At 51.8% G+C, this 26,856-nt stretch overlaps 1 protein-coding gene across 6 annotated transcripts; it reads left to right on the forward strand.

The window, feature by feature from the left end:
* The first annotated feature begins 288 nt into the window (after positions 1-288).
* On the forward strand, positions 289-26,669 carry Capn15 (calpain 15). 6 transcript variants are annotated; one of them, XM_026780350.1, is made up of 13 exons: positions 289-563; positions 11,553-11,841; positions 19,671-21,144; positions 21,719-21,927; positions 22,029-22,212; positions 22,280-22,503; positions 23,019-23,144; positions 23,227-23,379; positions 24,273-24,434; positions 24,520-24,746; positions 24,852-25,018; positions 25,098-25,276; positions 25,350-26,669. In XM_026780350.1, the coding sequence occupies exons 2-13, from the start codon at positions 11,666-11,668 to the stop codon at positions 25,525-25,527; spliced, it is 3,459 nt and encodes a 1,152-aa protein (XP_026636151.1). In that variant the 5' UTR covers positions 289-563; positions 11,553-11,665; the 3' UTR covers positions 25,528-26,669. The 6 variants fall into 6 exon arrangements, with proteins under 6 accessions (XP_026636151.1, XP_026636152.1, XP_005349117.1 ...); XM_026780351.1 differs by having other exon boundaries at positions 24,870-25,018; XM_005349060.2 differs by having other exon boundaries at positions 24,520-25,018.
* The last annotated feature ends 187 nt before the right edge of the window (positions 26,670-26,856 follow it).

A 26,856-nucleotide genomic window follows, 5' to 3' on the forward strand; every position in this document is an offset into this window, starting at 1 on the left:
CTCAGGCGGCGAAGACGGCCACCCGAGCTTTGCCCAGCGGTCCCTCGCAGAGCATCCTGGGAGCTGTAGTCCATTATCTCCCCGGATCCAACGCGCCTCATTAAACTGGTTTGGGACTACTACCTGAATCGTGGGGAGGACGAGATCTCAGGGAAAGAGGGCAGGGAATATAACCGTCCGTGGACTATAACTCCCGGCGTGCCTTGAGCGGCGTCGCTTTGCCCTGTGGGAGCCGTAGTTCCGGCGCGATTCCAGTGCCGCGTGCGCCCCCGGCGCCGTAGCCGCGGGCCCCGGCTGGGCGCCACGCTACGGAGAAGGCGTAAGGCGTACCGGGTGGGCCGGGCGGGACGGCGGGCGCTACGGAGGCGGCGTAAGGTTGCCGGGCCGAGACTAGAGCTTCGGGGCCGAAACGCGCTAAGCATCGCGGAGCATCGCGGCTGGCGTAAAGGGGGCCTTAGTGCCCTCCGGTTGAAGTTGTGGGTCAACCGTTTGAGGGCCGGCACCAGGGCCGCGCCCGCCTAGCCCGACCGCGAGCGCTGAGAAGGCGCCGCCGGCTCGCTAAGGTGAGTTCCATGGTAGGCGGCGGGCCAGTCGGCCTAGGGACTCATAGAGCTCGGCCTCGGGGCATCAGCCCGGATACTCCGTGTTTGCCTTGGGAGCAACAGCCTGGTTTGTGGCAAGCTCGTGGGTGAGAGGGAAGGGCTGGTCGTGTGGGTCACTCGAGGCCAGCCCAGGAACCTCAGACGCAGGCGACCCTCAGTGCCTGCCTGTCCTTGAGTGCCCTCTTGTCTGGGACTAAGCAACGTTGGCCCACTCTGTACGAAGGTGTATGTAGTGGGGGCTCTCTGCCTGAAGAAATCTGCAGCTACAGAGTAGCGCGTAGGGCGTCCTGTGTGCCCTCCCATCCCACACTTCCTTCTGTTTTTGTGGGCCTGTCAGTAGGCTGGGAAAGTTAGAGTGGCCCCTTGACAGCTACGGGATTTTCTTTTTGTTGTCTGGAAAGGGGACCCTTCTAGGTCTGATCTGGGAACCCGTTTGTGTGGCTAGATGGCCCTTGCTGCGCTGGCTCTCAGGGTCCCTGCAGTTTGTTACTAGACACCAGTAACAGGACCGTGAAACACCTAGACTCTAAAACAGGATACCTTCCCGAGCTTTAGGACTCTAAACACCCAGGCCGAGAACCTGAGAACCTTCGTGGGCATTTGGGGCTGGCACTGTAGGTCAGCAATACCCTCATCAGGAAGAACCTCTCCTCAGTAAGGAACTTGAGTTCTGCTCCTCCAGTGGCAGTTCCCTTGAAGTCTGGAGCTTGCCTCTGAGTTTCTCCCTGCTTCCAGAGTCTGGCTGTCAGGGATGTCCTCAGGACCACAGTTCTGTAGAATAGGACAATTGTGTCTTGTTGAACAGCAACCTTGTTTCCATGAGGTAGTTGATCCTACTTCCTTTGTGGTCTTCTGCTCCAGAGTGATGCTCCTATTTCTTTCCCAACATCTGAGAATCCCAGGAACTGTTTGAATGGCAAACAGGTCAGTGAGCTCAAGGAAGGCAGATTTAAGCCTTGCTAGATCCATGGCTCCAGATACTGTTCAGCTTTATGGGGACACTTACCAATCAAAACCTCTGCTGGCCATGGTATCTGAGAGCAGGAGCCAGGCCCTGACCCCACATCTGGGTAGAAGCCTCAGCTTGGCCTCCAGAAGAAATGGGTTCTTTGCTCTCCATCCTTGGATCCAGACTTTGCCCTGGTTCTGACTGTCAGGTTTTGTCTACTCCCAAGCCTTCCTGGCCCCTATTGTACATTATCCGGGCCTTGGGGTCAAACAGGTAAGCCCCATTTTACAGTTAAAGAAACTGAGGCTGGAGGACAGCAGTTGTCAAGGTAGGGGTAGGTGGAGTTCCGAGTCTCTGAACCCCTTTCTCCTTCCACATTTTTACTGGTGGTACTTGAGAGAAGAGCCTTTTTTGGTGCTCTAAGAGTCCTCCGTGTGTGTGCTGTTGATGAGGTGATCAGTTCAGAGCCTGAGGAAGGTAGAGTAGTTCTTTGTCCAGACATGTGCTCTCTAAGGTCAGCGCTGCCTCTCACTCCCCTAGACAATGGCTGGGGCTGAGAGAGCAAAATTAAAAAAAAAAAAAAAAAAGTAGAAAAAAGCGGTAGATAAAAAAATGTTGAACTCTTTGGAAAAAAAACACAGAAAGCCAAGATCACCAGTAACTTGTCACATTGGTTTATCCTGGGGTCCTCACTGCCTGGCCTGGGAGGCAGAATGTGAAAAACACAGCTATGGTCTTAAGGCTCTGGGCTCTAGCCTGGAAAAATGACACTTCCTGTCTCTCCCCCTCCCCGCCCCAGGGGTGTGGATTGTTTAGTTTTTTTCCTGGCTGTGCATCTCTTGCCTGGTCCCCACTTCATACTGGCTATGTCACCTGACAAGCAAGAGCATCTTGAAATGCATGTGCTCCTGGTTCCAGATGTTCCTAGTCTCCTAACCCCTCAGGCTGGATGCACTCCGCCATTTGACCTTTCCACATTCCTGATATGTCTTGGCTGTCTGGAGCCATTTGACCCTTATATGTCTGATACCATTCTGGTTTATTCTGAGGGGTCTACCGGGGGCACCCCAGCTTCCTGAGTCTCCCCTTCTCAAGTCGTGTATGTTATTTCTTAGAAGGTCCTGGTACCCAACTCAGTCCAGCCCTACCCTGAGCAGGTAGCCAATAAACATCCTCAGTTGGCTGCTGACCATTGGTAGCCTTGGGTCAATTGACTTCATATATATAATTTTAAGCACATTGGTGTGACGGTGTTAGATTCCTGATCCAAACTGAGTTACAGACAGTTGTGAGCTGCCATGTGGGTGCTGGGAGTATTTGAACTGGGTCCTCTGGAAAGGCAGCCAGTACTCTTAACTGTTGAGCCATCTCTCCAGCCCCAGGTCAATTGACTTCTAAGGTTGAAGAGCTCTCCTTATCTAAAAGGGCAGCATGTCGTCTCATGTGGAAACAGGGACCTGGCCTCATCTTGTTTCTGTCTGAGAAGGAACTTAGCAGCCTATGACCCTTGTGTAAGTGTCACTTACAGAGGAGGCTGAGGGTTGAGGCTGTGCTTGAAAACCTGCTTAGCCACGATTGCCACTTTGTGAGTCATGGCATAACCATGTGAAACCTTGCGGCCAGGGGACCAAAGAACATCTTGATGTGGGCAACATGTTGCTTCCCAGGCTGGTCAGACAGACGTTCTCTACCACAGTGTGGAGATACAGGAGTGATAGTGTGGGGCTCTAAGGTGCTGAACGGTCTCACTGTTCTTTGTATTCTTCTGCACAAGCTGCAGTATGGGAAGCCAGTGATGTAGCCAACTCTCTCTAAGGATTCACCAGGCACCAGGGCAGGTTTGCTCAAGTCTCCATGTTAGGAAACCAAGGGGAATATGTGCATTGGCCTCAACTCTCTTTTATTGCCAAATGCATAGCCATGGCCTCCTGCTTCCCTATACTGCTTTCCCCACTTCCCTGGTGGCTAAGCTGGAGGATGGGCTTGGGCAGAGCTTTGGGATAGTGGAAGAAACACATGTCGATAGTTGCCGTTTGAAAATGTCAAGGTGCAGCCGTGCCGCTGCTAATAGGATGGGAAAGCTGTGGAGTGCTCTTTGCTGCAGAAGTTGCTCCCATGCCCTCCTCCAGGGTTCTTAAAAAGTTGCCCTTTAGATATAAAGAACTTCCAGACTTTCTGTCCCTTTCTTAATCTTGCTGACCATACACCATTTGATGGAAAAATCAATGAGTTGTACAGCTTTTGGAGCGCCTGCTTTTATGCAGATGTGGAAAGGCCAGAGCTACTGGGGAAAGAAGTGCTGCCAGACGTGCTATGGCCCCCTAGTGCTCCTGTCTCCTTTTGGAGCCAGCAGTGAGCTTGAGTGCCCTAGGATTCTTGTTCTGCTGATGGCAAGGCCACCAGGCTACCTTCTACCTTCTTTTTTAAAATTGTATTCCACAGCAAACAACACTGAACTTATGAACCAAAAACTGAAATCCTTTCTTTTCCTGGCAACATTTTGAAAAAGATAATTTCCCTTTTCATAGTGTATAGCGAAGGTGGTGTGCAACTCCAGAAACACAGAAAGAAGGCCGTTCAGGGACCGTTTCCCTGTCTGGGAGGCAGCAGGGTCAGCTGTAGGTGTCTCAGACTAGCCTTGCCCCAGCCTCAAGAACTGCTGTAGTTCACCTCAGCAGGATCTATGTGTCTCATTTGTTCTGAGCAGGCCTGCAGCTGGAGGCCCCACTGCTGTTCTGAGGTCCAGCCTAGGGAGTGTGGGGGGGGGGGGGTGTGAGAGACTCTGTGTAGCCCTGGCTGTTCAGGATTCACTCTGTAGACCAGGCTGGCCTTGAATTCAGAGGCCCCTGCTCTGGAGTGCTTGTGTGTACAGCTACGTCCAACTCCACTCTCAGTTGCTTATGAGCTGGAGACCAGGAAGTACTTGGCAAAAATGGAAAAAAAATCTCGAACTCAAGGTTAAGAACTACCTTGTGACGTGTTCTGGCTTCCAGTCAGGGGAGTGAGAGGCTTTAAGACAGCACCCTTCTACCTAAGTCTTTATCCTACTCTTGGCCCTTAGGTGGGTTTTTCATTTTCAGTAGAATCTCTGGTTCACTTTCTGAGTTCAGCTCGCACCCTTTCTGTTGTGTGCAGGTGAAGGGTGATGGCCACTGTCTCCAGTATTACGCATATGAGAAGGCAGTGGCTAAGAGAGTAGAGGAGGTTGCAGTGGCCCAGAAAGGAAGTGCAGGATGAGGACATATGAGTATCCTGCCTGCATGGCAACATCTGCCATAGTGAGCAGGTACCGAGAAGAGCAGAGCTTTGCAGCTTGAAACAGTGGTTACCCGTTGGCAGTTGGAGTGACTGAACAGTGCCAGGACCTGAGTCCAGGGAATCCTGGTGACACTCTGCTGTTCCCCTGAGCCCTGCCCCAATCTGGGCACAGTTCCCTGGCAGTACCTAGACAGCCTAGGCTTCCTTGCCAGCTACTACTGATCTGTGGCCCTGACGATGAACTCTACCCAGGGGCAGAGCCAAGTTGAGGAACATCAGGAGAGGATCTTGAATAACCCCCTCTGCTGTCCTACCAGTGCCACAGCCTGTTTGCCATGACAGGTTGGTTCCTGTGGCAGTGGCAGTAAAGAGCCAGCAGACCGTGTTGTCTCCTGTGGTCTCTGGCTAGGGAACAGACACAACTTTTAAAGGGAAGGAGTGCCTAGGCAGCACATGCTTAGGTGGGGCAGTAAATAGAGGCTCTGGCCATAGCAGTGTGAAGACGGCAGGGCCTGAACCACGCGGCCAATCAAGACTCATTTGCAGGACTTTGCTCAAGCGGATAATCCCAAAGGCTGCATTTGGCATTCTTGGGCCAGAGTCCAAACCCTGATAGGAGGAGCGTGCTGTCTTGGTGAGTGCTGCAGTGGCAGCCTGTTCAAAAGTTGGACACACTGACATTTTGTCATCTGCGTGGCCTCAGGTGAGCTAGTTATGAGGCACTGTGCTTGTTTGATGGAGCTGCAGAGGTGGGAGTGCAGAGACCCTTTCTCCAGTGTTCTCAGGTGACCAGCCCTCTGCCCTGCCAGCCGGGCTCTCTGGCTTTACAGAAACTGTTTTGGGGGAAGCTGTGCTCGTGGGGTTTGGTATGAGGCTCTCCTGGGCCTCATACCCTCTTGGGTGTACCACCTGAGATGTCTGCCTATGGCCTGTCAGGGACTCCCACCTGGAATTCTTGTGCTGTGGTGTCTTGGCCAAAAGAGGCTCCAAGAGCGGAGGGTGGTCCATTTCTGTGGAGGCACTCTGCCTGTTTTCAGGGAATGCTGTTCAGCCAGTTCTCACAGGGTTGCGTCCTCCCCTGGGGTAGATCCCAGCCTAGTTTCTTGAGGAGGATTCACTTCCTGTCCCCAGGCCATTTCCTCTGGAGCTGGCCTTGATATCCGCAGCGTTGCTTCCCAGCAGTGGTTTGGTCTTGGTTTCACAGCTGAACTGACTGCCTCCTGCCCTGGTAGGTACAACGCTAAGGGATGGTGGATAGCTATTGTTGCCAGGTGGCGGCTAGCACTCAAGTTCTGTCTTGCCATGCACTGTCTCAAGAGACAAGTGATATTGGGGTTACTGCAGTTAGAATGGGAGAAGATGGCCCTTTGTAAAATTACCAAGAGGAAGAGCTTGTGTGTTAGGTTTCTACTCAGTTGGTGTGAGAACCCATTCTATTCTTATTTTACTGAGGTTGAGTACTGTGCTCAGGGCACTCCTAAATGGGGAGACGGAGACATTGTACTTCCTATACCAAGAACCCTTGAAACACAAGGTCTCCCTGGCCTTGACTTAGTGATATCCCCCAGATTGTCCTGAGAATGAGGTATCCCACAAGTCCTTGGGAGCTCTGGGCAGGAAATACTGACTTGGCTGTTTTAATGTGGGGCAAAAAGACAGACTCTACTAAGGGACCCTCACGGTGGGACGGTGGGTTTGCAGCCCTTAGGTCTCATGACTTTTTTTTTTTTTTTTTTTTTGGTTTTTCGAGACAGGGTTTCTCTGTGGTTTTGGAGCCTGTCCTGGAACTAGCTCTTGTAGACCAGGCTGGTCTCGAACTCACAGAGATCCGCCTGCCTCTGCCTCCCGAGTGCTGGGATTAAAGGCGTGTGCCACCACCGCCCAGCAGGTCTCACTGCTTATGAAAGCCACGGTGGTCCCCACCCAACCTCCAGCCCTGAGCGCCCGTGAGGAAGAACTGTGGGCCTGGCCTACCTGGGATGTACTGTCATGACCAACACCTTCTCTCAGAGGACCCTCAGAGCTGAAGGTGGAGCTGGGGACAACAGAAAGAAGCTGTTGATGTAGAGAGTACACCCTGTGTGGTTCTGCGCAGAATCCATGGAGGCATCATCCTGTCTTCTCGTGCTTGTCCTGGTGGTCTTCTCCAGCTGCCCTCAGCATGTGCAGAGAACATCTCAGACCAAGGCTGGGGACATGCTAATCCACCTTGATAATTAACACTTCGGCTTTCAGAACAGTGACAGCCCCACTTCCTTGCTTCCTTGAGGCCTGATCTAGGCCACTGTCCCATTTAAAAGTAGAACAGTTTCCAAATGCAAATAAGGGAGGAACTGACTGATTTGTTTTGAAGTGGGAAAGGCATAAAGGGCTGATAAGATGGATGACCCTATCTCTCAAATCTTATGGCCCTTAGTCTACCCTGCCCCTTCTGCCTCTTGTTGGAGACTGGTTACACTTAAGTCATGTAGCAGCGAGACAGTGTCTGGGGTAGGATCTCTGAGAATCACTATTTGCTGTGTCCAGCCTCCTAAGACAGCCTGACCTGCAGCAGAGGTCAAAGGGTGTTTGCTAAGCACACAAACTGGAGTAAAAGGAGGTGCAAGTGAAGTGCTTTCAGGAGAGGGGGCTTTGTCCACCAGCAAATCCTGTCAGAGAAGACAGCCCTTGGGGTGGCTCAGGCTTGCCACCTATAGTGGGGCCATACTCTCTTCTCCTTCCTGTTCTCTTTGAGTACAGCCTAGGCAGCCAGAATGTGAACAAAAACTGGATCCACCTGTGTTGGCATTCTTCCGTGTCCCTGCCTGTCACCACATGCTAATTATATTGGTGTGCTCTGGCCTAGATGGGAGAGACCTAGGAGGGGCTAGCCTCCTTCCCTCAAAGGGGAGGTCCCAGTGTTCCCTGGCAAAGTGGCCTGGGTGTGATAATTGCTTCTATAGAGGGTTGGCCAAGCCAGAGAAACAGCCAACACTCTCTAGCTAGGGCTGCTACTGGATTCCCCTTCTACCCTTTCAAAGGTCCCTGAGTGCAGTTGTCAGAACCCAGAAGGAAGGCATGTAGAACCTTGTATACAGCTGTCTACCATACATGTGGAGTTAACAACCACCAGGTCTACAGAAGGTGCTGGGCAAAAGGCCTGCAGAAGGAAGGTGGGTTTCAAAGAAGCACACGTGTATAGTTGGGTGTGGTGACACATGCTTATAATCCTACACTTGGGAGACTGTGGCAGGAGGATCAGGAGTGGAAGAATGTCCTTGGCTACATAGTGTTTTAAGCTAGCTTGGGATACATGAGAAATACTGATGTCAGCCTCTTGAGGTAAAAGAGCCCCCTAGGCCAACAAAGAACTAGTAGCCAACTGCTCTCTGGTGTGTGTGTTGGGGTGTAAGGGAGTACTAAGACTGCTAACATCTTTTAGGTGGCCTTTAGTCAAGAGGCTCCTCCACACACCAAGGGACTCTCTCCATCTTCACAGTGGATATGGTTGGGACTTTGTAGCATGGAGAACTGAGAGCATTGCTCTTCCTGCCTACCTTTCTTCTTTGCTCTGCACACTTAGCAAAAAAAGAATGTGCTGTCCCTACCTTTTCAAGAGATCCTATGTGCAAGGCATCCCCAGTGAGCAAGCACAAAGACAGGAGGAGGATAGTCCCTGGACAGGATGAAGAGAGGGATAGGTGGGAACTACAGGAGCTGTGGGGCAAGCAGCACTCAAGCCCATGCAGAACTCTCATATCTTCTGGAGAAGCAGGTAGGCAGCCCATGAGTCTAGTGCATGCTTTCACAGTGAATGTGGCAAGGCCCAGTGTTGGCAGTAGATCACCTCAGGACCCTATTGTAAGCAGTTTCTGCCCCATGGGCATCTCCAGCTCCCAACACTCTTCCCTCTCTCTTACCTGCTCGGGGTTTGAATATGAGAGAGGAGCATCAGAAATTCTGGGGTGCATTTCTCACAGGAGTCTCCTTTATTGCCAGGGCTTATCAGTTTGGGGGATTGTTCCAGCGCTGACAACCACAGGAGAGGCAGGTGCACTGGGTGACCATTGTAATGTGGGACTGGTGGACAGAGCTTGTGTTGCTGGGCACCAGAACAGAATCCTGTCACCAACACCAACAGTTCACTAATACCCATGCAGAGCAACAGCACACATGGCTGCTCAGTCCCAGGAAGTGACATGTCTTTGTCGAGCTAGAAAACAGTCTAAAGATCTTGATCAGGGCCAAGTGCCATGGTCATGCCTATAATTGTAGTACTCAGCAAACTGAGGCAGGAGAATTAGGAGTTTACTCCCAGTTTAGGCTACATTGTAAGACCCTATGTGAAAACAATCAAAGGTAGTAAGAGTGCAAGATTAGCTAAGGTTACTTAGTAACACCCTAAGTGGGCTAGGGAGTCAGGAGAAGCACCTTGACCAAAAAAGGGATACTTAGTAACTCAGTAATGTCATTTGTGATAATTTCATACTGAAAGGACAGCATTCTAGATATGTTAGGTTACACAAAATATGCTGAAATCTTTTTACCTGATATTTGTTTTCGTTGTTTTGTGGGTTTTTTAAAGATTTATTTATATATATGAATGTTTTGCCTACATGTATGTATGTGAATCACATGTGTGACTGGTACCCATGATGTCAGAACAGCATGTCAGATCCCCTAGAACTGGAATTATAGATGGTTGTAAACCATCTGGGAATCCCAACTCAGGTCCTCTGCAATAGCAACAAAGTACTCTTAACCATTGAACCATCTCTCAAGCTCCCTGTTTTGTTCATTTTTGAGACAGAGTTTCAGCATATACTCCAGACTGTCCTAGAAATCTTGATTTCTTCTTCAGCTTCCCTAGTACTGGATTATAGGTCTGAACATACCCAGTTCCACCTGTTATTTTTTTTAGCTTTTTATATTACTATTATTATTATTATTATTAGGCCAGGGAACATGTGCACACATGTGGAAGTCAGAAGATGATTTTGGAAATTCCTCCACTGTGGCTTCTGGCCAGATCTCCAGCCCTCTCTTCGTTTTGTGCCTCTTTTGTGTGGCTTGCAGGAATCATGAACCTGTACTATACCGTCTGATCTGGACTGGCCAGCCCTCGGTAAAGGAACACTTAGGAACATTTGCGGTGTCTTGTGCTGTGTAATCTCTGAGAGAAGCCACAGACAGCATGTAAATAAATGAGCACAGCCTTGTCTAGCCAAACCATTTGTAGACACTGAAATGTGAATTTCAAGCTGACGTGGTAGCTTACACTTGTGGTCATAGTACTTGGGAGGCAAGGCAGAAGGAGCCTGAGTGGAAATGCAAGCTGGGCTGCATGAGACCCTGTCTTCAGAAAAGGGAATGTGTGACATTTTAGCTCACATAAGTTTCATTTCTCATACCCTTTCATTCTTTTGGGTGGGGGGGCGGGTGTTGCGGGTGTTAAAACAGCTGTAAGCCAGGCTAGCTTTGAACTCACAGAAATCCACTGCCTCTTTCTTCCAGGTGTTGGAGTTAAAAGCGTGCACTACAACTACCTGGCTTGTTTTGTTTTCTAGCCATTCCAAAGTATGAATTCAAAGCTTTCAAATATCACAGGGTCACCAAGCCAATAGGGCCAGTCCCTTGGCAAAAGCAGTCCCTTACATGCTAACTCAGAAAGTAGCTGGGAAACACTACTTCATGGGAGAAACAGCTGGTTCTAACTGCAACCTCGTGGTGAGAGGTTGCAGGACTACCTGACCCCATGCCTGGGTGTGTTGGAGAGGGTTTGGGCTTGATGCTGATGGTCTTCTCAGGTGTCAAGTGCTGACTCTCAGAAGTACTACACAGGCTGTTACATGTCATGTGGGCCTGTCCCTTGATCCCATAGTACTTTAGGTGTGTCTCTTGGCTCCTTATATCAGCCTCCCCTCATTCATACCCTAATACCAGAGTCAGTATTATAGAGGCTTACTCAGAAGCCAGAGAAAGTGCTGTCAGTGGGTGGTAGGGGAGCTTAGGGTAGGAAGTGCTAAAACCAGGACAAGTGTATGGTCTACGTATCCAGACACCTTAACCTAGTGCCCAAAGAGGGGACACACATACACACAGACCCAGTCACCCTGTGTTTGTCGGTCTCCCCAACTGCCAATAGGTATAAACTGGCTTTCCCTGCAGCACAAAAATCTACCCTCTTCCTCCCGGTCAAGGACAGTTTCTCGAGTTCCCTGGCATTCTCCAGGTCTAGGGTTTGCCTGGTAAGGGTGTTTACACAGTCAGCAGCTGCCCTTCTAAAGGCACAGCTTGGCCCTGACCTCTTAGCTCTTCAAGGGCCATCTCGCTGTGCCCTCTGCTCCTTCATTGTTTTTCCTTTCCTGTGGGCTAAATGTCCCCTTGATAGTCTCTTCTGTGGTAATGCAAACTGTTCTGATGGAAGACTAGAGACTAGTTTGAGAGGACGGTGGGTTTTTCAGGTTAGGGTGATAACCTGAAACCCTAATATCCCTCAAGTCAGGGAGCTGCAGCTCCATTTGGTGCTGACCTTTGGTCTTTGACCTATATTCCCTTGTGGGCCTTGTCTATAGGATGTACCCTACAGTGCTGAAAACTTTAAAGTCATGCCCAGGTCTCTGAACCTCACTTTCCTGTCGTGTACCCCAGGCTGCTTGGCATACTGGGAAACTCTCCCAGGGCCTAGAGTTTCATCTGTGTGAATCACACTGTTTCTTCTCTCTTTTTATTCTGTTTATTTTTGTTGTTGTGTCACTGACCAGCCGGCTGCCCTTTCTCCGGTGTGGGCATTCTCCTCTCTCCATGCTTCCGTTCGCGTGCCACCGGCCAGAGGTGACCAGGCCCGGCTCTCTACGTGGCCACTGTCAGGGGGGCCATGGGGAGCTCCGCCTCCTCCTTGGCTGCCGAGACGGAATCAGACCACGGCTTCCCTGGGGGGCCACCCTACCCAGGGCCCCCGGCAGCAGCTGGCTGGTGTAGGAGCGGACCTGGGGAGACTGTCTGGGGAAGTGCTCTGGTCACCAGACAGCACCCACGTCCCCGGGCCCGAAGGTAAGAAGGTGGGGAGGGGCAACCCTGAGGGGTCTTAGGCAGGAGACTTTTTCATTGTGTCCCTCCTTGACACTGATGCTTGCTCAGAACAGGGGTCTCTGTTTATCAGTGCTCTCTGTCAACTCATTTCCCCTAAAGGTGCAGGAGCTATCTGATCTGGGGTTATTGCTGCTCTTGGCTGAAGAGTGAGGCTTTCCCTTGCCTGAGGTTCTGCTATGTCTACTGTTGAGCAGTACCTGCCCATGGTCTTCTGAATTCCTATGAAGGCTGTCTGGAGACCCCCTGCCTTGGAGGCTGATAACTTCAGCCCTTGTAGCTAGCATGTATTAAGAGTGCTGACTTGTTTCACACAGTTGTCAGAACTGAACACTGCTCCCCTTTCCCAGCCTGTGGCACCTATGCTCCAGAATGGCTGTCTCTAGGGATGCCAGTCTGGCTGTGGGGAACCACAGCCTTTACCTGCATGCATGTCATTTTTAAAGGAAGGATATCTGGCACCCCCTATATAGCCAGGGTTCCACCTCAGGTTGCAGACCTGCTCTGTTCTAGAGAACCCAGGTAACACTCTGATCTTTTCTTTACTCAGAGAAGTGCATGGCTGTGACTTCCACAAACAGCTCACTCACTCATCTGTCGGGCATAGAAAGTTAGCTGGGCATAGAGCACAGACAGGAGACTGCCTTCTGAGCTGGCAGACAAGTGACCTTTAGGAGATGCTGGAAGGAGGTACTGAGACCAAATGAGTCTGTAGATCTGAGTCACTCTACTGGTTGGGAGAGTCAACCACTGGAAATTCAAGGTCCAGAGAGACAGGACAAGCGGCACTATAGCAAGGATCTTCAAGCAAGTGGAGATGGTGCAGTTTCTCATGTGTGTGAAGGCATCACAGTGCCTCCCTGCCCTTAGTACTCAGGATGCTCCAGGCAATATCTCTAATACAAGTTTTAACTCTGTTAAGCAGTTTTATTAGAATATGACTTATACACTGTCTTAGTTTTTCTGTTGCCGTGATAAAACACCATTGACCAAAATCAACTAGGGGAGGGAAGAATTTATTTTAGCTTACAGTTCCACAGCACTGTCTGTCATTGAGGGAACTCAGGGTGGAAACCTGGAGGCAGGAGCTGATGCAGAAGCCATAGAGAAGTGCTGCTTGTTGGGTTGCTCCTTGTGGCTTTCTCAGCTTGCCTTATAGCATCCAGGACCACCAGTCCAAGGGTGGCACTGCCCACAGTAAGCTGGGCTCTCCTACATCTATCACCAATCACGAAAATGCACCACAGAATTGCCCACAGGCCAGATAGTGGGGTATTTTCTAATTGAGGAGCTCTCTTCCAGAATGACTCCAGCTTGTATCAAGTTGACATAAAGCTCCACACACCATCAAATTCACCTGTTCTCAATGTATGTACAGATCATTTTTAACCAGTTCATAGCTTTGTACAAACCCTTATGAGTTAGTTTGCACCTGAACGAGATTCTGTTTGTGGTCTTTCCATCCCTGCTCTGGCCCCAGGTAGCCACTAACCTGCTTCCTGTTTGTAGGTTTACCTTTTCTAGAGATTTCACATGTGACCACATGTCTGACTGGCTGTTTTCACTCAGCATACTGTCCCTAAGATTCATTCCCATTGCAGCATGGACTTCCATCTTTGCATGCTTCTGTGGTCTTCTGATGTAGGAATAAGCTACGTTTGGCTTGTCTGTTCACTTAGCTCTTATCATAATGCCGTTTATAAACTTTCATGCTGAAGGTTTTATGTGGGCATGTGTTTAATTGTTTTGGGTGTATCCCTGATCTGGAGCTGCTGCTATGTTTGTGGTGAGTTTACACAACATTCTGAGAAACACTGCTGTCTCGGGGGTTGGCCCACTTACATTCCACCAACAGTGTTGGCAGTGTCCCCTGACTTTGATAATGCTTGCTATCATCTGTCTTTGACTCTAACCATCCTGCAGGGTGTGCAGTGAAGCTTTACTTGATTTAATTTGCATTTTTCTGATGACTGTTGGTGTTGAACTGCTCATGTTTTCATATGTGTGTATATGTATGTGTGTATCTCCTCAGGAAAAACTGTGAAGAGTCGAATGTCTAGGCTTTGTGTGCTGAGGCTGTATGCTGCACTTGTTTTCTGTCTTGTGTCAGTAAGCAGCGCTCCAACAGAGAATGTCACCATGTACATGTCACATGGGTGGGTGGCTCTCCTGCTTTTATATTTTACTAAGTTCATGTGTGTAAATGAAAGTTCAAGGTTTAAATTTTAAGTGAGTTTGGGGGTGAGGGGTTACTCAGCATTGTGTACCACACCCTGTTGCTGCAGATTTTGGCAAGCTGCGGCAAGAGGCAAAAGAACATTGCTGAGAGTTTGGTGTAGCCTGGGCCACATAATGAGTTCCAGGCTGGGTAGGCTGCTGAGTGAAACTCTGTCTCATAAAGCAGAAGTAAAAGCACAAGATTTGGGAGGTTATAAAAGCGGCACAGTGGCTAAGAGCACTCACCCACTCTTCCAGGGGACCTGGGTTCAGTTCACATTGTGGCTCCTAACCACCTGAAACTCTGCTCCTGGGGTCCAATGGCTCTTCTGACATCTAAGGGCTCCAGCATGTGCATGGTACATATACATACATATATTGCTTAATATATGTGTATATTTAAAACACAAGATTTTTTAAAATTTATTTATTTATTATGTATACACTTTCCAGGATACAGTACCAGATCTCATTACAGATGGTTGTGAGCCACCATGTGGTTGCTGGGAATTGAACTCAGGTCCTCTGGAAGAGCAGCTAGTACTCTTAACCTCTGAGCCATCTCTCCAGCCCCCCAAAACACAAGATTTTTTGTTTTGTTTTTGAGACAGGATCTGTATGTAGCTTTGGAGTCTATCCAGGAGCTCATTTTGTAGACCAGGGTGGTTTCAAACTCACATAGATAGATCTGCCCACCTCTGCCTCCCAAGTGCTGGGATTAAAGGCGTGTGCCACCACTGCCCAACTAAAGCACAAGAATTTTGAGGCAGGTGAATCTCTGAGTTTGAGGCCAGCCTGGTCTACATATGAGTTCCAGGACAGCTGGGACTACAAAGAGAGACCCTGGCTCAAAATAAATAAATAAATCACAAGAGTTTAAAATCCAGAACTATGACCAGGCATGAAAGTGTGTGCCTGTAATTCCAACACTCTAGAGGCAGAAGCAGGATCAGCAGTTCAGATACAACTTGGGCTATGTGAAGAAAGGAAAAATTTGGGGCTGGAGAGATGGCTCAGAGGTTAAGAGCATTGCCTGCTCTTCCAAAGGTCAATTCCCAGCAACCACATGGTGGCTCACAACCATCTGTAATGGGGTCTGGTGCCCTCTTCTGGCTGCAGGCATACACACAGACAGAATATTGTATACATGATAGATAAATAAATAAATATTTTTAAAAAAAAAGGAAAAATTTAAAGACATCCATAACTGTTTGGCTGGACAGATTCATCTGAGCTAAGCAAGGAGGTGGGATTAAGAGGAGAGAGAGACCCAAGACTTGAGGATGTCTTTACTTCCTATTACTCCAGCCTCTTGCCAGGCTCTTCCCCTCAACTGGCATCCTCAGTGTATACTAGTTCTCAGTAGGCCTAGGACTTAAGTAGGCAGCAGGCATCTGAGTTGAATCAGAAATAAACAGTGTTAATGTTCTGAAAGAGAGGGGATGGACATGACAGGGTTACTGCACTAGACAGGTGGCAGGAAAGCCTAAGGTGACACTACTCTGTGGACACCCTTCAGGACTCCTTCCCCACGTATGTGTGTATACTCACACAGAAGTAACACAGCACAAGCATAGGAAACAGACAGCCTTTCCCCCAGTGTTCATAGGACATTGGGTGGACTGGGAGAAGCATAGGGCAGAAAGTAGCAGTTCCTCATCATATCTCTCAGGACTGCCGCCCCCAGCGAGGTGGTATTCTCCTTTTGGGTAACACCCATTGTATGGGTAAGAAGGCAGCTCATCACCTGAGCCCAGGAGATCAAGGTACAGTGGGTTTCCTTCCTCCACCAATGAGAGCCCAGTATAGGAACCCTGCTTATATCCAGCCTCACCTGGCTGGTTAATCAGTAGACAGTTGATTCAGGCATTGCCTGCCTAGGGACAGAGGTAAGGAGGACACACCCATCCAGAAAAATTGAGCAGGCCAGCCTGTAGTCAGCCCAGGAAAACAGCCTGGTACATCTCCCTGGAAAGGGAGACACTACCCTCACCCTTATGTAGGTCCTCAGGACAGGGTAAGAAACTGGCAAGGGTAGGGCATGGAGCTGCTGCTTTGTGGAGCAAGGGCATCCCATCTTTTAGTGGCCTAATTAGCTAACCTGTCCTTCCTAAGAGGGGAGAGACTTCTTGCAAAGACCACAGCAGGATGCAGCAACCTCTAGGTCCTCTGGGTGCTCATTTCCTGGTTATTCAGGTAGACTCTGTTGTAGCTTTGGAGCCTGTCACCTCCCTTTGCATGAAATCTGAGTGTCGCACTGCCCAGGGAGTCGAGAACAAAGCCCGTGTCCTGAAGAGTTGGAACTACTTCTGTGAGCTCATGTGCTGTGATTTAGGAGTATTTGTGTTGAGAATTCTAGAAAATCAAGTGCAAAACCCTTTTTTTAATTTCTTTTTACTTCTGGATCTAGGAGTCGAGCCCAATATCTCATTCATGCTAGTCAAGCACTCTGCCACTTAGCAACACTCTCGCTGTTTGTTGTGTTGAGAGTTTCTCAGAGGTTTTGCCAAATTCTGTATACAGATTTTATTGGGTCTTCAGCTCTACACAGACTTTTGTGGTGGTTTGGCCTTGCCTATGGACTTGAGGTCTTGAGTCCTGGGTCCCTTCCCAGGCCTTTCAGTAAAGGACTGGTCATGGACTATGGGCATTAGCAGGTGAACCAAGGAGGGTAAAGGGTAGGGGTCCTGGGAGGTTCATAGCACACAGCTGACCAGAATTACCCTAAGAGTCCTTGGTCTTGAGAGGTTTTCTGGTTACAGAAGATGCACAGCTTGGCCTCTGGAACAAGTTTGATCTTTAGGCATTGTTTCTTTGGAGCTGTCCTATACTACAGCTGGAGTCTTCCTGATTTGGCTCATCTATATGAGTTTCCTGTGTGGTTCCTCTTTCTCCTCTCATCCCAGTCAATGGCCATGCTTTGGGTTCAACTGGGCCAGACCCTGGCCATTCCAGCTGTTTCCTGAGATGAATGAGCACCTGAACTTCCTCCCTAGTATTTTTGAAATTTGTATTAGTCATTTTTCTTCTTGCTATAACAAAGTACCTAACAAAACCCACTTAACGAAACAAGGATTTATTTTAGTTTACAGTTTTTGTGGGTACATATTCCATCAAAAAGAGGGGCTTGCCGGTGGGACTCAGTATATCTCAGAGGGATGAGAGTGATCGCCTGCCTCTGCCTCCTGAGTGCTGGAATTATAGCCACCACACCTGGCTCGTGTCAACAGTCAAGTCAGTCTCTTAACTATAAAGTTTATATAATTCCAGTATACAATGGCATAGAGTAAGTAAACCCCCTTCCAAAAGAGAGGAAATGGAGCATTGCAAAGTAAAATAGGGCCAAGGAAGACCAAACCCATACCAGAAGCTCAGTGTCCTGTATCTGTGGCTTATTGTGACGTTCTCTAGACTCCAACAGCCTTGAATAACCCCATTCTCCACTTGTGCTGTCTCCAGCACACATAGCCGCTCTCTTAAGCCAGCTCCACTCCACTTCAGCAGCTTTCCTCAGCAGACATTCTATGGTCTTGGCATTTCCAGCATCATGGGGTGTTCATTGCATCTTGGAGTTTACCTTCATAGCATTGTGCCTTCTCGAGGCCTTGCAGAAAATCTAAGTATTCAAATATGTAAGCCTATTGGGCCATTTTTATTTAAATCATCACAGAGGGTACACAGTCCATTATTCAAGGAGAACGTGGCCATGAGCGCATGAGACAGCTGCAGTTAAGAAGCAAAGAAGCTCATGCTTTCTCCTTTTTTACATATTATTGTAGGTTGTGTGTATACATGCATGCATGCCGTGGCTCACCTGTGGAGGCCAGAAGACACTTTATGAGAGTTGATCCTTTCTATCCACCATGTGGGTCCCCAGATGTCAAACTCAGGTCACCAGATTTAATGGCCCTCCTTTCCCCCTTTTCATTTAACCTGGAATCCCAGTCTATGGGATGGTGCTGTCCATATTCAGAGTGGGTATTCTAGGCTTGGCATGGTGGGACATGCTGCTAATCCCAGTACTCGGAAGAGATAGAAGAGTCTTTATAAGTTTGAGGCCTGCCTGGACTACAGAGTGGATCGTCCCTCTTCAGTTAAACCTCTCTGGAAGCACCCTCAAAGATCCTGCCAAGGTGTAGCTTCTGTATGATTCCAGATCCAGCCGAGTAGACAGGAAGCATTAATTAGCCATCACAACCTTCCTCAGTCTGTATGGTCAGTGGCCTAGGGCTGAATCAGAGAATGCCCTGAGAGCCCCCTAGGAACATTTCATGAGGATTGACTTACCTCAGGAGGTTCCTGGGAGGTAACCTGTCAAACTCACTGTGGCCCACCAGGGCCCTCTGGGATGCCCATCTTGTGCTATGAAGTAGATGTGCAGGTGGAGACAACAGTGCTCTCGTATGGGAGAGGTGTCAGGGGACATCCTCTCTGCTGGCACGCTGTGTTCTGTCCTTAACCATGAGCCCTCTCCAAGGAAAGGAGTGGAGGAGAGAGGTCTGGTGATCTCCAGGCTCTGACCTGAGCCTGGTACACCTGCACACTTGCTGCTCCAGGGCTCTCAGAGTTCCTTCTGTCCACTTGGGCCTTGCCCACTGTGGGCAAGGCCGTGGGCAGCTCAGCAGCTTCTGCATGGGAGCCTAAGCACCTCTACCTGTCTCTCCTGGGGCTACCCAACCTACACAGGCAGGTGGAATGAGAATCAACCCTGGGCCCTTAGGCAAGTCATCTTTTGGAGGGAAGAATTTTGTTTGTTTGTTTTTTGAAGAGGAATGTTTTCCTTCTTCCTGAACCAAAGGTTAGAAGCATAACTTCGTGCTTCATTGTAAAAGGCAACTGATTTTCCCAGAGGCAGAGCAGCTATGGTTAGTTCTACAAATAGGTATTGTGGAAGTGTGTTTGCAGCTCAGCTCATCCCTGTTGTGGAGCCCAGCACCCTTTCCATCCGCCTGAGGGACCCATCCTGGGAGCAGGTAGTCAGGCCAGGAGCCCAGGAAACCGGCCTCCACCCAAGCCCAGGGACTGCACTCCATGTATTCTATTTGTTCAAAGCCCAGAAGCATGTCAAATTCTTAGAATAATGCAAGGTGCAAGCCTTATAACCTCACCTCCATCCAGGCTCACGCTGTGTCTGCTTTGTGTCCTCACTGTGCTCAGGTAGCCTTTCCAAGAAGGATCCACAAGCCTCCCAATACTCATGGCCACCCTGCTACAAGCCTAGTGGTGTGGAGTGTGCTAAGCCCATAGGAAAAGGCCAGAATGCCCAGGTTTAGCTCTGATTCCACCCTGACCTGGGGCTCAAGGAGTCTCCCTTGGCACCTATGAATGAGGGAAGCTGAGGATGTGCACTGGGCAAAGGCTTAGGCTGTTCTTGAATGAAGACTGCCCCAACCATTATCCCTCAGAACATTGCTGACCGCAAGGTGACCACACTTCCATATTGCTGGCTCTACATCCAGTCAGGCATCTACCTCAGCCCCAGTCACCCTCCATGGAAAAGTGGTGTCCTTCTCCCCATGGATGATTGTGACTTTAGGCCTCAAAGAAGCCACACTAATCAGGTTCTTCCCTTGCAGCCACACGCATTCTCCTGGGTCTATGGCCACAGTTGGGGAGTGGTCCTGTGCGCGCTGCACATTCCTGAACCCTGCCGGCCAACGCCAGTGCTCCATCTGTGAGGCCCCCAGGCACAAGCCAGATCTTGACCAGATCCTGCGGCTCAGCGTGGAGGAGCAGAAATGGCCCTGTGCACGTTGTACATTCCGGAACTTTTTAGGGAAAGAGGCTTGCGAAGTGTGTGGCTTTACCCCAGAGCCTGTTCCTGGAGCCCCTCTGCTGCCCATTATCAATGGGGTCCTGCCCAAGCCACCCACCATACTGGTGGAACCAAAGGGCAACTGCAAGGAGGAAGCAGGCCCTGTGCGGACAGCAGGGCTAGTAGCCATGGAGCCAGCCAGAGGGCACTCTGAGGAAGAAGAAGAAAAGGGGCAGGAGGACGAAGGGGAAGGGACAGAGCCTGGCAGTGGCTGGGCATGCCAGCGCTGTACACTGCATAACACACCAGTGGCCAGCTCTTGTTCTGCCTGTGGGGGACCCCGGAAACTGTCATTACCTCGCATCCCCCCGGAGGCCCTGGTGGTTCCTGAGGTTGTGGCCCCTACTGGCTTCCATGTTGTTCCTGCTCCATCTCAGCCTATCCTCCCTGGGGAAAGTGCTGATGCTGATTCTCCTTCCACCAGCCAGGGTTCCATCTCCACTGACCAGGAGCCCCCCAGGGTACCACCCTTCAGCCCCTTCTCACCCACCCTACAGAACAACCCTGTGCCCAGAAGCCGCCGGGAGGTTCCCCCTCAGCTTCAGCCACCTGTGCCTGAGGCTGCTCAGTCCTCGACCTCCACAAGCTCCAAAGGGCCCCCGCAGGGCCCTGGACGAGCTGCAGCTGGGGCCTCCCGCCTAGCTGAGCTGCTGTCAGGCAAGGAGTTGCTACCAGGCAAGCGACTGAGTGTATTGGAGGAGGAGGCCCCAGAGAGCAGTCCTACCCGCTGTGAGTCGTGCAGTGATGTCATTGACCTGGCTGGAGACACTGTGCGCTACACACCTGCCAGCCCCTCCAGCCCTGACTTCACCACCTGGTCATGTGCCAGGTGCACGCTTAGGAACCCCACAACAGCCCCCAGGTGTTCAGCATGTGGCGGCTCCAAGCTGCATGGTTTCCAGGAGCACAGTGAGCCCCCTACCCACTGCCCCGACTGTGGTGCCGACAAGCCTGGCCCCTGTGTCGGCTGCTGTGGACGAGCTCCCTCAGCACACAAGGCTGCCCGCCTCTTGCCTGATCGCCTGGGCCAGTGGGCCTGCCCTGCCTGCACCCTGATCAACACACCTCGGGCCAAGCACTGTGCAGCCTGCCATACACCACAGCTTCTAGTGACCCAGTGCCGGGGGGCTACACCCCTGAGGCGCAGGGAGAGCATGCATGTGGAGAAGCGGAGGCAGACAGACGAGGGCGAGGCCAAGGCACTCTGGGAGAACATAGTGGCTTTCTGCAGAGAGGTAAGGAGCTTCTCTTCTAAGGCTGAGAGGCAGCTTGGCCCAAGGTAACTAACATTTACCTCTACTATTCATGTCACAGTCCCTCAGCTCCCAGGCCTAGGAGGCCCCCAGGCCTCCCGTGTCTAAGCCCACAGAGAGATGAAGATACAGTGAGGCTGTCCAACACAGGGCAGCATGCCCCATTAAAGCTCAAGGCTGGGGTACCTGGTGCTCCATTTGAGCTGCAGAGCCTGAACCCTGGGTGGCTTCACTCTTGGGTCAGCTGAAGGAGCAGCTGGAGCTGTGCCATCTCCCAGGCTAACATGCTCACTGTGGCCTGGTTGCCACTGGCCTACAGTGTCATGGGCAGGAAGGCCATGTGTCCCCAAGCCCACTCAGGATCATCCTGATGGTGAGCCCTTCAAACCATTCAGAGTTGCCTAGCGCCAAGGTCGGTATAATATGCAAGAACCCCACCCCAACCTTCTAAAGCTCTCTTGGGAGGGTGGGGTCTTTCCTCCAAAAGGTAGAATGGAATCATTCTGGGCCTGAGGCTGCCCTGCCCAGCCTGAGTGTCCGGCCATGGTCCCTACAGAACAGTGTGAACTTTGTGGATGACAGCTTCCCCCCCGGGCCTGCATCTGTCGGCTTCCCAGTGGGCGACAGCGTCCAGCAGCGAGTAAAGCAGTGGCTGCGGCCCCACGAAATCAACTGCTCTGTCTTCAGGGACCACGGCACTCCGTGGTCAGTCTTCCACACCCTGAGGCCCTCTGACATCCTACAGGGCCTGCTGGGGAACTGCTGGTGAGGCTCCAGGTTCCTGCCAGGAACAGGCAGGCTCAGGGGAGGATGGAGGCTACTGGTCCAGTTGTGGGCATATTGTGAAGTTGCCTGGCTCAATCCAGGTTCCTCAGTGCGTTGGCAGTCCTGGCTGAACGTCCCGACCTCGTGGAGCGAGTGATGGTTACACGTAGCCTATGTGCAGAGGGTGCCTACCAGGTACGGCTGTGCAAGGATGGCACGTGGACCACAGTGCTTGTGGACGACATGCTGCCCTGCGATGAGGCTGGCTTTCTGCTCTTCTCACAGGTGGGACAACAAGGTGGGAGGCCAGGCCGGAAAGCCAGGCAACCTCTGACTCTGATCCCTCCCCCAGGCACAACGGAAGCAGCTGTGGGTGGCCCTCATTGAGAAGGCGCTGGCCAAGCTGCACGGCTCCTACTTCGCACTCCAGGCAGGGCGTGCCATTGAAGGCCTGGCCACACTCACCGGTGCCCCCTGTGAGAGCCTGGCGCTGCAGGTCAGCTCCACTAACCCCCGAGAAGAACCTGTTGATACTGACCTCATCTGGGCCAAAATGCTGAGTTCTAAGGAGGCTGGGTAAGAGGCGGTCACTGCCATCGTCTGTGGCATTGGGAGGAGAGAAGAGTGGAGTGGTGGGAGAAGTGGGGCCAGCGCCCTCTGACTGTGCCGCATCTAAGTAGATGCTTAGCGAGCCATAGCTAAGTATAGCCATTCTAGGTAGCCACCCTAGAAAGAGCCCAGATCTCATTACCTCTCACTTAGGAAAAGACAGGCAAGAGTTCACAGAGGGACCCTAAGGAGTAGGTTGGTGTTGTAAACCTTGGTCTAGCAGAGTCTAAACCCAAAGACCTACGGAAGCTCTAGTCCTGGAAGAGGATGCCAAAATACCTGCCTCCCCTGAACCTGGGCAGTGCTACTGCCCACATTTCAGGCCCAAGCCTTCAGAAACCAGCTTGTTGTAGCCCAGACACGCTGAGCTCATCCAGAAAGCACGTGTCACATGGGTCCCAGACTATACCCCCATGTTCAGGAAGGGTCATCTCCCCTGTTGTCCATCCATTCCATCAGCCAGTGTCACTCTGCCCAAACAGGTTTCTCATGGGTGCCTCCTGTGGGGGAGGTAACATGAAGGTAGATGATGCTGCTTACGAGAGCCTGGGTCTGCGCCCCCGCCATGCTTACTCCATCTTGGATGTTCGTGATGTTCAGGGCTCCAGGTAAGGGCCCAACTGGCTGAGGGTGGACAAGTGCATGGGCACAAGGCACATGGTTCTTGGTTCTCAGTCCTGTGATCTCCAGGCTCCTGCGACTCCGGAACCCTTGGGGCCGTTTCTCCTGGAATGGCAGCTGGTCGGATGAGTGGCCACACTGGCCAGGGCACCTGCGAGCTGAGCTCATGCCACATGGCAGCAGCGAGGGTGTTTTCTGGATGGAGTATAGTGACTTTATCAGGTACCTGGATGCCCTCACCTTTCCTGTGGCCAGATCCTCGGAGAACTGGTCTAGATAAGCAGTTTGTCTGTGTCCCAGCTCCTGCGGGCCTCTGAAAGGCAGCTCTTGGTCTGGCCAAGGAATTTAGGTTTATATGAAGCAGGGCTTTTGTGTGTCATTCTGTACCCCGTGGTATTCAGGAACCATATCAGTTTGCTGTCACTGTGTTCAGATGCTGGAGGAGAACGACTTAAAAGCAGGAGTGAATAGGTATGCTAGCACACACATCTGTAATCCCAACGCTCCAGCAACTGAGGGAGGAGGGTCCCAAGTTCCTGAAGTACATAATGAGTTTCAGGCCAGCCTGGGCAATATGAGACCCCATCTCAAAAATAAAACTTACTTTGTTCATGGCTTTAAAGATTTCAGTACATGATCAGCTGACCCTTGCTATAGATCTGGTGAGCAAAGTCTCACCTCATTGCCGTCAAGAAGCAGAGACAGACAGGTAGAGGCCACACATATCCTTCAAAGACCAGGCCTGAACCTGGAAGTGTCCTTACTCCAACCAGGCACCACCTCTTGATAGCCTGTTCATTCAGCTATGAACTCATCAATGGCTTCACCCACTGATGAGGTCAGTTCCCTCCTGATTGCTGTAGCACCACCAGCCAGGGACCAGATACTTCACATACAAACCACAACAGGGCTACAGCCTAGAGAAGTGCTTTCTGCTTAAGGGACTCCCAGGGCCGGCAGAGAGGGGTGGGAGACAACTAAAAGGGAACAGTGAAGCAGGGAGACTGCTGTGAGTGCTGAAGGCTGAGAGCAGAGGCCGTAGTGTGGGCACTGCATCCCAGAGCTGGGGCATTGGGCTGCACTCTGCTCAGCTGCCCCTTTCCCTCACTGTCTAGGTACTTTGACTCTGTGGACATCTGCAAGGTACACTCAGATTGGCAGGAGGCACGGGTTCAGGGATGTTTCCCAAGCACTGCCAGTGGACCAGTGGGTGTGACCGCGCTGACAGTGCTGGAGCGTGCCTCCCTGGAGTTTGCCCTTTTCCAGGAGGGCAGCAGGTAGGCAACAGGTTGAGCACTCTACCAAGCTAGAAGCACATGGCTATGGCCACATGAGCAGCAGCCCGTTATCTCTGGCCCTCAGGCGCTCGGATTCAGTGGACAGCCACCTCCTGGATCTGTGCATCCTGGTGTTCCGGGCCACTTTTGGCACTGGTGGCCGCCTGAGCCTGGGCCGCCTCTTAGCCCACAGCAAACGTGCTGTTAAGAAGTTTGTGAACTGTGATGTCATGCTGGAACCTGGCGAGTATGCTGTGGTGTGCTGTGCCTTCAACCACTGGAACCCTGCTCCACCAGGGCCCCCTGCCCAGGGTAAGGGCCCCAGCCAGATGAGGCCCATACCCACCCTCCCACCCTCTGAGCCCCAAAGCCCACCCACGGGAAAGCTGCTGGCTCCGTTATCCACACCCCTCACAGCCTCCAGCCCCTCAACAGGGGTCCCCCGAGGTGCCCCCGAGCCACCCGGCCACGTACTCGCAGTGTACAGCTCCAGGCTGGTCATGGTGGAGCCGGTGGAGGCGCAGCCAACCACACTGGCCGATGCCATCATCCTGCTCACTGAGAGCCGGGGCGAGCGGCATGAGGTGGGTGGGGTCCTGATGGGGGAGGGCAGCGGGTGGGCAACCACCAGCCCTGGCCCACCCACCCTGTGCCTGTGCCCAGGGCCGAGAGGGCATGACCTGCTACTACCTGACTCATGGCTGGGCGGGGCTCATCGTGGTAGTGGAGAACCGGCACCCCAAGTCCTACCTGCATGTGCAATGTGATTGCACCGACAGCTTCAATGTGGTATCCACACGTGGCAGCCTGCGCACCCAGGACAGTGTACCACCCCTGCACAGGTGGGTACCTGCTGTTTTTTCCCCTACCCTAGGCCCTGGTCTCCCACTGATCCTCATCGGCCCTCTCCTCCAGGCAGGTCCTGGTGATCTTGTCCCAGCTGGAAGGCAATGCTGGATTCTCTATCACCCACCGCCTGGCACATCGCAAGGCAGCTCAGGCCTTCCTCAGCGACTGGACGGCCTCTAGGGGTACCCACAGCCCCCCACTCACACCTGATGTGGCTGGTCTCCATGGACCCCGGCCACTATGACTACAGTTCCCTAGGGCAGGGCCTACGTGCAGATCCACCCACCTGCCCTCCCCGACGTGCACTTTATGAGGGAGACCCCCAATGGAGGATGCTTGAACCAGAATCTCAGGACCCTGCCCAGGGAGCCACCGGCTACAGGGTGCAGCCTCCCCTGGGCCTCCCTCCCCTCCTTCCACACTCCAAATACCCTCAGTCCCCCACCAGGCCTCCCAGCTGCCATGCTGAATACCTCGAGCCGGGTGGGCTTCATTCCAGTACTTCTATCCTGAGCCCTGGGGGCAGCTTCAGGTGGCCAAGGCCCTGTGAATATGCAGTCACTTGCTGTAGAGAGGCAGTCTAGATATATGTTCAGAGAACCAGATCTGGGGGTTCAGAGGCCATGATCCTGCCTTGAGAGCCTGGGCAACCCTTTGTGGAGGCTCTGATCTGCTGCTTCCCCCCCTTGGTTTGTTCCCAAGCCCAGCTCCCTGCCTAGTGAGCAGGGTCCTGATAGCCTTGGCACATGAGCGGCGCATTGCAGGAAGCAGATGCCTGGGTGGCCATCAGCCAGGGCTTGGGGACAGCTGCCCCTCCTGCAACACTATGCAATTCCTGGAGCACCTTCCAGGATCGAAGCCATGATGGGGTGGCAGGTTGGGAGCCAGACCCTGCCTGGCTGTCTGGAGAAGCGCTTCGTCCTTAGCTTCCCTGACCACAATCAGCACTGTCCCTCGGCCTCAGTCTGTCCACAAAGAAGGACACTCCCCAACCCAGTCCCATCACAGGCACATGTAAGGTGTGACTACTTCCTCTCCTAGATGAGGGAGCCAAGCTGCCCACTTGCCCAGCATTCCCCTAGCTGCTTGTCAGAGCCCTTATCTGTCACGTGGACGCCTGAGTCATTTCCTGGGCCCCCCCACCTGGCCACCACTGTCCTGCAGCCCCATAGGCAGTGGGCAGCTCGCACACCCACTGTCCTTGCCTCCATGGGGCTTGCAAGGGTTTTTATACCTAGAGAAACATTCCCTTCCCCTCTGGGCCTCCTTTTACTCTGAGCTGTGAATATTTTTAACCCTGTAAATAGGACCAGCTCTTCGAACACAGAGACTATTTTATCAGCTATCAGTCCCTTCCTTGTTCGATGACTCCATAGGCCATTTCCACTCAGGCTCCAAGGACCAAATAAAAGCGTTTTGTTTTGTAAGGGAGCTTTCGGTCTTTTGTCACCCTCTCTGTCCCTACACACACGAAAACAGGCTGTTCCAGAGGCCAGCGTGGGAATAGAACTGTGCAGAAGAGTACCAGGGTTTGTGGGGTGGCAGTTCTTGCTTCTGCCTAAGGTGAGATGAG

This window comes from Microtus ochrogaster, chromosome 7 (genome assembly GCF_000317375.1).
Source record: "Microtus ochrogaster isolate Prairie Vole_2 chromosome 7, MicOch1.0, whole genome shotgun sequence".
Classification (NCBI taxonomy): domain Eukaryota; kingdom Metazoa; phylum Chordata; class Mammalia; order Rodentia; family Cricetidae; genus Microtus; species Microtus ochrogaster.

Excerpts from the sequence above, each read along its gene's own strand:
- Capn15 (XM_005349060.2), top strand. The coding sequence starts at position 11,666 with ATGGGGAGCTCCGCCTCCTCCTTGGCTGCCGAGACGGAATCAGACCAC. Across the intron at positions 11,842-19,670 it reads CCACGTCCCCGGGCCCGAAG|CCACACGCATTCTCCTGGGT; the intron begins GTAAGAAGGTGG and ends CTTCCCTTGCAG. Across the intron at positions 25,019-25,097 it reads GCCGGGGCGAGCGGCATGAG|GGCCGAGAGGGCATGACCTG; the intron begins GTGGGTGGGGTC and ends GCCTGTGCCCAG.